General features: G+C 42.4%; 1 protein-coding gene across 1 annotated transcript in view; it reads left to right on the forward strand.

The window, feature by feature from the left end:
• Positions 1–15,860, forward strand: part of sh3pxd2b (SH3 and PX domains 2B) — a 127,438-nt gene that overhangs the window by 64,742 nt on the left and 46,836 nt on the right. Inside the window, 1 exon segment of the mRNA XM_084320675.1 lies at positions 4,062–4,138. Coding sequence (XP_084176801.1) covers positions 4,062–4,138 — 77 coding nt within the window.

A 15,860-nucleotide genomic window follows, 5' to 3' on the forward strand; every position in this document is an offset into this window, starting at 1 on the left:
TATTCTAGTTGCTGTGCTATTTGAGGAGGATTTGCTTTTGTTTGCCTTCAAACATGGTCTCCATCACTTCAGTCATACATTATTTTATTATGTATGCATCAGAGAATGGCTCCTTGTGTTTAGCCAACACCCAAAACCCATGCCACTGAGTGAGGACTTGGTTGCTTTTTCTCGTTGTGACATAGCTTTCTTTAACAATAATTCTGCTTGCAGCTTGATATGATGATTTCATTCCATTTATTTTTGTGGATCTTAGCACTGAATTTTGAGGAAAGGCTGCATCAAAATAACTGTGTTTTGTTTCGTAGTGGCGTTTCAAATTGCCACTCTTCACAAGAGCTACCGTTTCTTGGCATATTAGGCACATTGGTTTGGTGCTGGGAGGATGCACGCATTCAGCATGAGCATGCCATATTTGTCTACTAACTGCCTGCTGGCGAAACTAGGCTACTAAGCTACATCTATCTCACGGAGAGACTGTAAAACTGGGAACGAGGTTACTAGCTACAGTACCTGCAGATTAGACTACCAGTAGATGCGCTGTCAACTCTCGCTCTGACTCGGACCCGCTGAAAGAGACAACACTCATTCCGTGAAAACCCGCCCTACTCTTCTCTGATTCGCAGACTGTGGGTGGGGGGGAGAAACGCTGACGGGACGCTGAATGTGATTGGACCAGAGTAGCCAGACAGACACAGACACCGCTTGCAGAGGAGACAGCGGAGAATTTCGAGAATGCCTGCCATATGCACTGGATATATTTTCCTTCCACTTGGTATCACTCCGAAATCACGTTTCAACCAAGTCACTAACGTAACGTTGCTGTCATGAGCCTGCGCTATGGTAGCCTACAAGTGATAAAATAAATAAAACATCCAACTCGCACACAACGACTCGGCAACAAGTTGCGCGCGGGCCGCACTAACACTAAACTTTGATGTCAAGTAGGGGGCCGCAAAATATCATCCAGCGGGCCGCAATTGGCACGCGGGCCGCGAGTTTGAGACCCCTGGTGTAAACAGATATAAAAGGTACAAATCTACACAGAGCGTAGGCTGTGTGTCACAACAAAGATTAACAATGTAGGACAAAAGTCTTTAATTGTAAAGTCCCTGTTCATGCCTGTACATTTACATTAACATATTGTAATTTAGCTGACACTTTTATCCAAAGCGACTTAGTTCATGAAGTTCTGTACGACAAGTCAGCAGGAAGGGTACAACTCTATCAGCTGAGTAGCAATGTTCATCAAAGTGTTGACACTTGAGTGCTGCAGTGTTGAGTGCATAGTAGTAGAAACATGTTAGTAGGAAGAGTAGGAGTGGTAGTAGAGGACAGTAAGAATGTTATTTTATTATTACTTTTCTTTTTAGGAAATAAACATTTAGAAGATTACACTGTAAATCCAGAAAGCCTCCTTGGTGTTACAGATGGTCTTCCTTAAATTGACCATATTCACACGGCAGCCGTTTTGCGCTTATATTATCGACATTTAAAAACACATTTAATCGACACTGTAAATCCAATAGTCTTACTGCAAAAGCTAAACCTTTTTAAGGCTGGTTACTATGACCACACAAATTCATTATTTATAAAGTCTCATGTTATGAAATTTAATGATTTGGTTTATTATAAAATTATGCAAATAATGTACAGAGCTAAAGCAAAGTTACTCCCAGACGGGGTGCAAAGTTTTTTTTTCAATACATGAAAGAAAATATGATTTGAGAGATATTTGTAAATTTACTGTTCAAAACGCTAAGAAAGGGATTAAAAGGAGGTGTATTTCTATTATCGGGGTTAACTTGTGGAACAATGCTGATATACAGTTAAGAATGAGTAATTTGGTTTTTAAGAAAATGGTTTGTAAAGCTATTTTTGAAAACTACAAAGGTGAATAATACTGTTTTTTGCTATTTTCTTTTAGAATACTGTTTTGGAGTCTTAATTTAGTTAAGAATATAGGACAGGCACGTAAGGCTGTCCCTGAAGCCTGTTTTTGGGATTCGAACTTCGTCAGGGGTTTTCGAACGAACGTTCGAACCTTCGTTAAAAAAATTAAAATAAAAAAAAGATATATACATCTTTTATTATTATAATTTTTTGTATATCCTCAAACTAAATCCTCAATTTGCATAAAGTGATTAATCTGATTAAATGAGTCTTTATTTATTTTTTATTAAATCAACTTTCCAGCCCCAGACCCAGCCCAGGGAGAAGCCCCAACCCAACTAAATCAACTTTCTTTAATGAATATAACTCATCAGTTTCTTTTAATACTATAATATTAGTGTAGCCTAGGGATGCTCGATATTGGCTTTTTTACCGATACCGATATACCGATATTGTCCAACTCTTAATTTCTGATACCGATATCAACCGATATCAACCGATACCGATATATGCAGGGCCCCCCCCCCCCCCCCCCCCCCCCCCCAAAACTGAATAATTTCAGGTAATTAACATTACATATCTCTTGTTGTGGAATTAACACAACATTATGCATACTTTTGACAATAAATTAAATCAGAATTTGTTCTTACTTGCTTGCCTGGGTAAATAAAGGTTTTTTGAAAACCGATACCGATATTTTCCGATATCACATTTTAATGCCGATATCGACCGATAATATCGGTAGGCCGATAATATCGGACATCCCTAGTGTATCCTAATCTTTATCTGCAACTGTGAAGAAAAACCCCATTGGTTTAAACAGAATTAATAGAAAAATGAAAAAAAAAAGATAAAAAATTCCAATGTTGATTTAGAATTTGAATGCCAACGTAACGAACGAAGGTTCGAACGTTCTAACGTTTGGGCTCAGCCCTACAGGCACGTATAAGCATTATGCTTCAGTCTGTACCTTTTCAGTCACTGTAAAATCAAATATTGTTAAATGATTGTGCATATTGTATTGTGTGAGATGATGACTGAATAAACTACTACTACTACTACTACTACTACTACTACTACTACTACTACTACTACTACTACTACTACTACTACTACTACTACTACTAGTACTACTACTACTACTACTATATTATGCTCTCGTTGGGATTCCCAAAAGGAACCATGGTGTCCGGCCTCTTTCAAAATGTCTGGCCACAGGATTTTTCACGTCATCTCTTTTAATTGAAATACATTGTTTCAAAGGTCTTGCCTGTTTCACCAACATGTCCTCGAGAGCGTTGGACATTGAATAACATGAATCACATTCCTGGTGTTACATGTGACAAAGCCACATGTTGTTGTGCAGGCTGGTTGACATCAACGGTCATCCGCCTTTTGGGTACATGTGTGCACCGTGATGTCCAGCGTGTTTCTATTTGTTTCTATTAACCATATGTCACATTGCTGGAGTCCTGTCCATCTACCATTCCTACCAACTTACTTAAAGAAATAACTAACACTTTCATTATATATAATTACTTGCATTTATATAGCGCTTTTCTAGACACTCAAAGCGCTTTACAATGTAGGGTGGAAATTGCCTCCTTCACCACCACTGGTAGCACCCAACTACGCAGGCTCAATGGCTGCCATACACTGGCATCCGGCACACATCACACTACACAATGGCTGAACGGCTCAGGAGACAGGGATTGATATCAGCCTATTAAGGGGAAGGGATGATTAGGTGGCCTTGATGTGAGAGACCTGATTGGGAATTTTACCAGGAACGTCGGGGAACCCCCTACTCTTTACGATAGGCGCCCTGGGTTCTTTAACGACCAAATTCAGTCAGGACCTCGGTTTAGCGTCTCATCCGAAGGACGGCACTCGCAGCTGTATGGTGTCCCTATCACCGTAACAGGGGCATTGTTACTGACTAGTACAGAGGACAGAGTGCCCCCTGCTGGACAACAACACCACTTTCCGACAGCAGCCTTGACCGGGGCTCGAACCGGTGATATTCCGCTCATGAGTCCGGAGCTCAACTCATGTAGCCACGCTGCCGGACAAATGTATATATGTATGTGAGTAACTAGAGCTGATGTGTGAGAACTAAGCCATCTCTACCATAGATCCCTAATGCCTTTGTTCCTGATTGATTCCAGGGAAGATCCTGTTCAGGAGGAGTCATATCCGAGATGTGGCCATGAAACGACTGAGACCCATCAACGAGTACTGCGGGGTGAGTGTACTGACCACTACATACTATATTATTTAACCTAAATCAGTAATGAGTACTGCAGGTTGTGTGTACTGACCACTACATACTACTGTATATTATTTAACCTGAAGCAGTGATGAGTACTGCAGGTTGCGTGTACTGACCACTACATACTACTGTATATTATTTAACCTGAAGCAGTGATGAGTACTGCAGGGACTGTCCACTTTATACTGTTATTTAAGGGGCCTTTCTCACTCACCATTCGGGGTCGAATCAGCGGCGGGTCGAACCAGAAAAGGGTGTGTCTGTCTGAGTGAGAACGCTCCCCCCCGTCCCCACCCCCCGCTGATTCGTCCCCGGGGGCGCTGAACCTGGACCGATGAAATAGGTGGTCTCGGGAGCGGGGGGCGTGACACACAACGTCGTAATGCTTTCATGCTTGCTTGAATTTTTGGCAGATAAAACCACACAGCAACAACTGGACAATACCCACAAAAACGATATTTATGGGCAATTTGAGAGTTCAGCACTCAACCAAAAACAAGCATGTGGAGCCTCACAGCTCAGTGGATGAAAACATGAAGCCATGTTACAAAGCACAACACTTCCCTGGCTCGCAATCGCATTAGGCCTGGCCATTTTGTTTGCCATTGCTATGTCTATACATTGGTTTCTTGTTCGAATGCATTTATTTCTATTAGACCAGTGGTGTCTCTAATGCAGGGGTGCCCAACCTTTTTTGAACCAAGATCTACTTTTTTATTTACCACCTAGCCCGAGAGCTACCAGCCAAAATTGTATATTGTAAGCCGTCATTTGAGGCTTTATAAAAGCAGCATAATGAACACAAATCTGTCAGTGCCGAGTCCGACCTCATCTTAAATAACAAACAGCATTGCTTGTTGTAGTTAACAAGGAGAGGAAGAGTTGATTTAGAAAAACATTTTTAATTTTAAATTTTTTTAATAATCGCATTTTATTAATCAAGATCTACTTGAAATCAGCCCGCGATCTACCTGTCGATCGCGATCGACTGGTTGGGCACCACTGCTCTAATGTTATCTAGCTACTGATATCATCAGTTTGGTGCTGGCTGGCTAACTAACGTTAGCTGCTAGCCACAATGCTATACTGTTATACTGGCATATTCCATTCACGTTAGCATGTAAGCTAACAATCGGAGCCGATGAGACTAAACTCAGCTTTTGGTGTTCAATTGTGTTGATGGTGGTTTGTTTCATCAACAAATGAGAGGCAGAACACACAGTGAATGTATCCGTTTTGTTTATTGCACGTTCTTTGCTGAAAAATAAGTGCTACAGTGGCTATACTAGACTAGTACTAGGCTAAGCTAACTAGCGTTAGCCGTTAGCTTAGCGTTAGCCCTGGGAAACGTCCGCTCAAAAGCGGACTCTACAACACCATCCATTCGTGAGAAAAGGGGGTGGGTTATATTGACAAGGCTGAACAACAGAGGTTCAAATATAACTTCATATTTATTGGTTATGTGTTTATTTTATATCAGCATCCAGTCTCCACCGCATGTTAACCGTTCCTGTGTTTACATTTTCGAGCGTGACATCATCGCCTACGGCAAGCGTACACGCTCAAAACGCAAACCGTAAACAGAACCCGGAGCGAACCAAGACTGAAGTGTGTACACAAACTAGAGGGGGGCGAGGGGGGGGGGGAGTTCGCACTCTACTCGGAATGAGGATGGTACGGATCGGAACGTACCCAAATGGGTGAGTGAGAAAGCACCCTAAAGGTCACATATTGTGAAAAACTCACTTTTTCAGTGCTTGTACACATACTTTTGGGTATAACTAACACTCAAACTATGAAGTAAGACAACCAGTCAGACTTTTCTGGGCTGCCAAGGTTCAACAAGCCATTCAGATTTGCCTCTCCCTCCTACATCAAGTGGGGATCATAGACAATGCATGACTTGTGTGTCCGTGTGTGGGGAAAAAAACAACTGCGTACAAAATGACAGCTTGTTCGTAAACATTCTCTTTTTCCATCAAACGGCCTCATATTTGATCTGCAACGCCTAGTTTGACAGTTTGATCAGAATTTTTGTAAGGGAAACGGCGCTGGGAGCAGCAGCTCATTTGCATTTAAAGCTACTGACACAGAAACAGCCTGTCAAGAACAGGACTGAAACAGAGGGGTATTGAGGCATGCTAGAATGCATAATCTGAGTGATATTTTCAGCTAAAAACTTCAAAGACATGTTTTGGAGACCTCAGACCTATACTAACTTGTTGAAAAGGAGTGTAATATGTGACCTTCAACCTGAAGAAATAACACATAATGCATTAGTACTCTAGGGTGAGTGACTGTTTATGCACTACATACTGTATAATTTAACCTGAAGAAATAACATAATCTTGTTTTGTTTTCAATTAAATGATTGTTATGAAATTATCCTCCTATCCACATTCTATATCTTAAATTATGGCTATGTGTCTAATCTGCCCGTCGCTTATCAATGACTTGTTTGCAGTCAACATTGTAGAAACGGATTGTTTTTTAATCGGTTCATTTCCGTTTTATAGCATTTTGAAAAGCCCTCGTTTTCTTGAACGTTTCAGGAAAATATATAGATTCCGTGATAAACGGCATTTACTGGAATATTCAGGAATACACAAAAAACGTTGTAATTTTTCGGCCTATTCATGTATCGTTTTCAAATAAACGCTAGATTATCGATAGTATATGTGTACTTATGCACGCTAGAGGAGCGGGCTTAAAAATATATTCTCTCATTTCCTGATCAGCACACACACACACACACACACACACACACACACACACACACATGGGGCAAACGCTGATATATAGGTGAAAACAGATCCGATTACCCCAAGACTGGTAAAATAAATTGCTTACCTCAGATCAGATGTTCTCCAAAAAGATTATTCCAATTCCTGGTCGCCATTCCAAATATCGAACACGTTTATAGATTCAGCGCTGGGTACTGTAAATATGTATTCCACATTGTTTTGCGGCTCTGCAATCACTTCGGTCTCTTCAGATCGCTTGCCGGATAAGTAAAATGAGGAAACTGGACACCCCCCCCATCAGTCTAATCCAATTGGGTGCAGTTACACAGGGAGAGACGATAGGGGGCGGTATTTTCCCAATGGAGCTCAGAGAGAGTCTGCAGCACTAGCGTGAGGCTCGATTGATGAAATATGAATTAAAATCGTTAATAAAAAAAAAAGACAAACAAACGCTATAATATACGTCAAACGTCAAAAAGCGTCCGTGGCACTCAAAGTGTTAATGTATCGCGTAATTTCAACGTGAAATTAAGGAATATCAAAATAAAAGCACACGTTGTTGAACTTGATTATGCATATTTATTATAAAATTGTATTACAGCACCATGTTATCAATACACATTTATAAAACGAGGCATATTTAGCCAAAATATGTTGCCAGAACATAAAAAATGCTTGCCAATGCGCACTGTCCCCTACCCACTACCCCACTTTGGGTCGTGACTCGTGACCCGTATTTTGAGAACCGCTGGATTAGGCTATTTGTACTGTGGGCTATAAGCAACACGAGCACCTCTCTTTCTCCTTTACCCTTTGAGGTGAACAATCAAACCCATGTGATTGGAACGTTGTGAGACGTCAACAAAGTCAACAAGACAAGTTTCAACTGACTTGCGTTGCTACGGGAACAGCTTGGACCGCAGCCGACGTCCCGTTGCAGTGTTCGCTAATATCAACAACCGGCAGGAAATCAGATGTAGTCCATTCAAAATGTTTATGTTGTCTAATTGGAACTGTTTATAAAGATCTAGGATTCTAAACATCCAGAATTGTGTGGAAACACACACAAAAAACCCCACAGCTCAGCGGGTTAAGTGTGTGCTGGGTTACGCTGAGGGCGACCAGACACAGCTAGCGGCGGCTACTGAGTATCATCTCTCAGTCGACGGCTCCATCTTCTCACACTGCAGACGTTACCCGCTCTGCTGTTTCTCATAGCTGTCAGACAGAGAGACAGAAAAAAATTGGCTGCTTAAAATTCCAAGCACCCCTGGGGATCGCAGGGTCACGTCCATTAACACAAACGCACGCACACCCGCTTTAAGGCGGCGTTCGCACGCACACACACACACGCATACACACAGCTTTAAGGCGTCGTTTGCACGCACACACACACACACACACACACACACACTCACACACACACACACACACACACACACACACACACACACTCACACACACACACACACACACACACACACACACACACACACACACACACACACACACACACACACAAACACACTCACACAAGACGCTGATGCTTGTGCATTTGATAAAATAATAATAAATACATTTAAAGAAGGACCACTGATGTGTGTACAAAAGTATGCACTCACTGTGTTACCAGCATGTTTGTTTTTTCAAACTATTTTTCTGTTACGTTTTTGGACAGTATTGCACCTCCGAGTTACACAACACAAGCAGCAACATTTCTTCCGTGCGTGTGTGTGTCTCCACAACTTGAGTTATTGAACTAATAAAACACCAAACTATGACATTACCCTGCCCTTCTGTTGGATAGCTTAGAAACAGGTTTTGTAATTTGTGGTGCACATCCACCGTCGACAGTCGCTGTAATCACGTTCTTTGTGTTTGATGAGATGAAACCTGGACAATGATGTCAAGACGAGAGACTTTCATATCTTAACGGGAAGCATAATGATGTTTTATTACAGGTTGGTGTTTCCTGACTTGCTGACTAATGTCACTGACATGTATTGTTTGATTTAATGTAATAACCTTGTTATTTTGTTGTATGTCGTTGTATGTGGGAGGAAAGGTTGGGGCACGTAGCCGTAGGCCTGCGTGTGTGGGTGAGTGGGTGGTATGTGGTGTAGTATGATGTGGTAACTATCTGATTTCAGAACACAGACAAAGGGCTGGCTGGCGCTGAGCTGGTTCCTGTCAGCATATAGCCTTGTCCACACTTAGACACACTTAGACCAAGTTGTTGTTGACTTTTAAAAGTCAAATCTGAGTCAGTGTGTCTCAGAAGGGGGGGGGGGGGTTTGGGATGTTTATTTTGCAAGCTAGCGCTTATTCCAATCTAGTTTAGTCATGCCTTTGCTCCCATTTACCCCTTTTGCTGAGCAGATGTTTGTATCCCTGAATGACTTTAGGAACCAGTACAGTATACAAATCACTGTGACGATGAAAAGAAACACTTTAGGAATTGTCCTTGTAGGACCCTTTTCCCATTCCTTCCCTTCTCGACGTAAACACGACATTTTCGCGAAGCCCTGATATGTTTATGTACACTAGCCAGGGGCTATAGGCTGAGGGGGAGGAGGACGAGGTGGTGCCTGCTGGGTCCAGTACCTCAGAGGGGTCGTTCGTGAACTTGAGGAATGTACAGCTGGTGGAAGTAAAGCAACATCTTTAACCACTTAAAGGACAATCTGAAAAATAAAAGAGGAGCGTCTGGTGCGGGGAGGAACCGGGTGTGTTGTCGGTCAATTTGTGACTGTCTGCGTCTCCGTGTGGGTGTGGATGTTTGTGAAATCGTTTTGGGACACTTTGTAGACCGGTGAGGTCACTTCGTAAAAAACTCGAGATGTTGTCGCTTTGTGATCACGCCGTGTTTGTCATTTGAGTGTGCTTCTGTTGTGGGCTTTGACATTTTAGAATCAGAAAGTGTTAAAGGAACACACGGCATATTCTGGGGTGGACAACACCTCCAGGCTTTCAGCTTGTTAATACTGCGTGTGGATGCTTCAAAATCACAGAAACGTTCAAGCCTGAAAGGAACATGCCAGCATTATGGGGAAATGTGTTTACCATCTTCTCCAGACAAGAATGCCCTGTCTGTGCGTTCAGAAGAAAGCTATCCGGCTGCAAGCTAGCCTAGCTTAGCACAAATTAATGAAAGTGGATACGGACCAGCTCGCCTAGCTGTAGCTTCCATTAATTTGTGCTAAACTAGGTTTTCTTGCAGCCGGATGGCTTTCTACTGAACACACAGACAGGAAATTGGTATCTTATCTTCTTGTCTGACTCTGGAGAAGACGGTAAGTGCATTTCTCATAATGTTGCCATGTTCCTTTAATGTTTGAATGGTTCTTTGAGAGACTTTTAAGCATCCACAGGCCGTATTAACAATATGAAAGCCTTGAGGCATTGTCCACCACAGAATATTTATCTTACCGGTATAGGCTACATTACGGTGTAGTATTATACTGTATCAGGCGTATGTCAAACCTCTCAAGGTAATAGTCATTATTTCATGACCTCCGTTTACAACCAGCAGCACCTTTTGACCTCGTGAACCCAGTCCTGGTTCATGTTAGAATCTAGCAGCAGGTAACCGTACCACCGACAACTCCAGATTAAATTCCCCCGTTGATTGCGAGGTCAACCAAGCGCTCAGGTTAACCCTTTCCCCCCTCGCGGTCTCTCTTTGATCCTCCTCGTGGGATCCGCCCCCGCCTAGAGGTTCAAAAGGCCCGTGCGGTTTCTGCCGGAGCTCTGAGTGAGTGAGCTTCACTCGGCCTCCTCCGCGCAGAGTAAGGTTGACGAGGTGAAACCGGAGAGCCGCTACGGTTCTTTTCATGTGTTTTCCTCTGAGGAGAGCCGTGTCAGCCGTTCTGTCAGCCGGCTGAGCGGAGGGGAGGCCTCCTCCTCCACCTCCTCCTGACTCGTGTGGAATTCCCCCTCGTCGTCCAACGCTGCTGTTTTCATTCTAACCAGGAAGTGGCTCCGGGAGGGGCGGCTGGGTGAGGGCAAGATCAAGAATACTCATGTAAGATTACTAGTCGGGTCAGGAGGTCACATTACCGTGAGGGTTGGTTCAGATTCAGGTTCAGATACAGACTCTTTTATGACGTCATCCACGTGTACAAAGCACAAAGGAGTGGAATTCACTCCTCCAAGATGCCTTAACAACGTTAGATTTCGCCCACTGTCAGGTGTAAACCTTGTACCTCCAAACAAGGGTTGACTTTTTCAGGATTCTAAGAAAAACAACCTCCTTTTCAGGTCCGACGCCCATGTCTTGCCAAGTTCTACTTTTGGGCTTTTCACAGGTTGCGTCACTGCGTGGTGCACTACTGAATCACCACGCGGAGTCTTATTTATTCATGTATTTATTTATGTGCTAGAAACCTTGGCTCACCGAGTGGCTCAGATAACAAAACACTGTTGGTGAATTTAAAACGAGCACCAAGGATAAACACTGTTGGTGAATTTAAAACGAGCACCAAGGATAAACACTGTTGGTGAATTTAAAACGAGCACCATGGATAAACACTGTTGGTGGATTTAAAACGAGCACCATGGATAAACACTGTTGGTGGATTTAAAACGAGCACCATGGATAAACACTGTTGGTGGATTTAAAACGAGCACCATGGATAAACACTGTTGGTGGATTTAAAACGAGCACCAAGGATAAACACTGTTGGTGAATTTAAAACGAGCACCATGGATAAACACTGTTGGTGGATTTAAAACGAGCACCATGGATAAACACTGTTGGTGGATTTAAAACGAGCACCAAGGATAAACACTGTTGGTGAATTTAAAACGAGCACCATGGATAAACACTGTTGGTGGATTTAAAACGAGCACCAAGGATAAACACTGTTGGTGGATTTAAAACGAGCACCAAGGATAAACACTGTTTTTTTGGGGGGGGGGGGGGGGGGGGGTTAGGTAGAGATTGAAGCCTTCAGGCTGTACATAAATACTAAATCATGTAAATCATCCACATTAAACCTGCCTTTTGTTTATTGTTGTTCAAGTCAACTCAAAATCCCTCCATTGACTGACTGCTAGGAGAGAGGAGAGGAAAGAGGAGAGGAAGGAGAGGAAGGAGGAGAGGAAAGGGGAGAGGAAGGAGGAGAGGAATGAGGAGAGGAAAGATGAGATTAAGGAGGAGAGGATGGGAGATTTGTCGTTGTGTACCTCATGAGAATGTACAAGTAGCTCTATTCTTTCACTGACTTATTTGTCCTCTGTCTGGGAAACACACACAGAGATGGGCACAAACCGACACACACACACACACACACACACACACACACACACACACACACACACACACACACACACACACACACACACACACACACACACACACACACACACACACACACACACACACACACACACACAGACACACACACACACACACACACACACACACACACACACACACACACACACACACACACACACACACAGGCACAAACACACACACACACACACACACACACACACACACACACACACAAACAGGCACACACACACACACACACACAATTAGGTTAATGCTGCCTGCTGTAAAGAACAGCCATAAAGTCCATTGCTGTAATGCCTCAGCCTCCCTGGGGAGAATGGTAATGAGAGGACGGGTCAGCGGCTGACTGGAAGAGGAGGATGAGACCACAGAGGGGACGGACACCGCGCCGGACACTGACCCTAGACCCGGTGCAGCCAGCGGGTCACCAGTAATAAAAAAAAAACACATCAGCTGGGGCCTACTGGAAGAGAGAGAGCTAGATGATGAAGAGGCAGCTTTTATGGGGAGGGGGAGCGTGGAAGAGGTATTTGTATACACACATGGACTGGGCAGGATTGTGTAAAGCAGTGTTGTGTTTTATATATGAAGTTTTGTCGAAGGAGCATAACGTGTCGGGAATGAGAGGATCCTGAACGGTTCACCCGTTTACGTTTCTGACAACATTTTAGGCAAGAAATAGGACATGCAATTGCTGGATCTTAATTCATATTCATTATTTGATCTGTGATTAGGGCTGAACGATTAATCGCGATTTTTTGGCAAATTGCAAAAAAAAAAAAAAAAATCGCAATTCTTAATAATTTCGTTTTTTTTTTTACCAGGAAGTCCCATTGAGATACAAGATCTCCTTTGCAAGTTGTTGTTATTGTTGTAGGAACGGTTTGGGAGAGGGAGGTAAGGGGTTTTAGATTGTGTGTTTAGCTTTAGAATGGAGTAGGTCGCATGTGACACAGCTGCTCACCCGTTATTTTTTTTTCGTTTTAAAATCATATTTATATACCATTAATGCGTTTAAAACTTGACGCATATATCAACTGAGACTATCAACTAACTATATTGACCAAAAGAATCGAGATGCCATCAAGGAAAGACCCAAAGAAAGACCAAAAACCAGTCGAAGAGGTCCCGCCGCGGGACCCAGGATACGTACAGCGGACAGCAGAAAGTATTGACTTGACAGAGGCCGCTTCAAGTTCAACCCCATCAAAGACCTCCGCAGATACCGAATATATCATCCGGAAAATGGAGGAAATGATCAAAGAATCACAGAAGATAATAACTCAAAAAGTAGATGCTATTAAAGAATCTATTGAAGGCAAAATTGATGCGCTGAGAGCGGACGCCGACGCACAGAATAAACGCACCGAGGCTCTGGAGAAAGTAGTGGAAGCCCACGAAATCAAATTCACTCACATCTACAAGGAAGTAGAGGCTAACACAGTTAACCTAACTGCTGAGATGAAGGGGAACTACAATGAAATCAAGACGGAGCTCAGCGAAATAACGGAGGAGCTCACGCGAATCAATAAAGAACAGAAAGCCAAAATATTCGAGATGGAATATCAAAAACGCAGGCTGAATATTCGCATTGTCGGTCTGGACGAATCAGTGAGATGTGAAAACCCTGAAGAGTTTGCCACAGAATTACAGAAAATCTTGGGAACAGGAATCCTTCCTAAAATACCGGAGGTGGATGAGTGCTTCAGATTGGGACCCCGCTCCAGTGACAACAACGCTAAGCCCAGAGTGATATTAGTTGTACTGCGCCAAGTCAGAATAAAAGAAATTATTATGCGTGAAATTCGCAGGATGAAAGGCAATCTGAAACACATGGAGGTACCAATACACTGCTTTGAAGATTATTGTCGTGAGGTAGTGGAACTGCGTGCCAAGTTCAAGACGGTGATGTCTCAACTATACCTGGGGAAATACAGACCCCTACTAATATACCCTGCAATACTTCGCGTCGTCGACAAACAAGGAGCAAAAGTTCTCCTCAAATCGCCTGAAGAGGCAGCCAAATTCCTGTCTGAACAGGAGCAGAATAGTGTATAAATGGCCTTTTAAATTTCAGTTATGCAAGGTCACCATATATTACAACCTTTAATAATCGAGGATTTGGGACAGAGAGACCTACGTGCTCAGAGTTTTTGAATGCTTTCCCCGACGTGTATATTATTGCGGACATATTGGATTTAAGATTGGAACACTCCAGAACATACTGGAACATTCAGACAATGTAAAAATGACATATTGGAATAATCTAGAACATCGAAGCATTCTTTGATATATGGAGCATTCTGGAATATCAGCAATACGTGGTCATTCATTCTACCAGAAGCCCCTCGGGGGAATAATCAACAGCTATCTAGATGCAAAACCACAGAGCCATCATAGCCGGCCGGCTGAAAGATCACTCTACACAACGATCATCGCCCACCCCGGTCGGGGGAAATGCTGCATATACGTATTTAAAAATTGTTTTTTTATTAATGGGAAATAATTTCACTACTTCTCCAATTAATACTTTAGATGTTTAAGCATAGCAATGCTCTTTTAAGATCTAAGTTAATGTTCTCTTCCTTTTACTTTTTTTTTTTTTTTTTTTTATCCGCTCTCTCTGATTTATTGAGGCTCTCTCTTCAGTTCAATACCTTCATATTATTCATGGGTTACTATAAATTACTATAAATTACAAGTTCATATAAAATGTAAGTGATTAAGGCATGACAATTGAAGCTTATTTTTGGTCTTTATTTTTAGTTTATCTCATTTAAATTTTTATTTATTTATTTTTTACGGGTAAGTGGCCAAGCCACAGTCGACATTCTACTTATGGTAGAATTTAGAGTGTTAGATCCTATGGTATACATAGGAATGTTAAGGATAATTGGATCATTCTGGGATATCCGGTGGTGCAAGGGAGAGAGTCATACGCAAAGGTTGTGTTCATGGAACACAATCCTGTACGACTCTCGGTGGGAGGGAAGGGTAGGGGATTTTTATTTGTATATATGTATGTTTTTAAGCTCGGCTCTCAACGGGACCTCACTAGTGGGATGTATATCTAGTATTGCCTCGCACTCTAGAAGCATTACCAAAAATTACAATGCAACATGTATAGACTATGGCTAGTTTGAATATAATGATATGGAACACCGGGGGAATAAATAACCAACTTAAACGCAAAAGCGTGCTCACACTGATGAAAAAAGAACATGTGGACATTGCTCTGCTAAGCGAAACACACATTCTAGGGAAAGACATAGGTAAATTAGCGGACAACATATACCATAATATCAGTCACTCCTCTATTGGTACGAGAACTCGGGGTGTAGCAATAGTCGTTAAACGTAAGTTGAATATTGTACTAAAGGGAGTATGGTCTGATGTAGAAGGTCGGATAACTATAGCTAAGATTGAACATAAGAACAGGAAAATAGCGTTGATAGCGGTATACGCCCCAAATTTGTACGAAGAAGATTTCTTCACTACACTAACCAATGCAATGTTAGACATTCCCGATTACTCATTTATAATAGGAGCGGATTTTAATGCCATCTGGAACCCAAGGATAGACAAATCTTACCTCGCCTTTTCCAGCGAACAAAAGAATTCATCGAAGGCATTAAAGGATTGGTCAAAG

The sequence above is a fragment of the Notolepis coatsorum genome (genome assembly GCF_963971535.1).
Source record: "Notolepis coatsorum genome assembly, chromosome: 8".
Taxonomy (NCBI): domain Eukaryota; kingdom Metazoa; phylum Chordata; class Actinopteri; order Aulopiformes; family Paralepididae; genus Notolepis; species Notolepis coatsorum.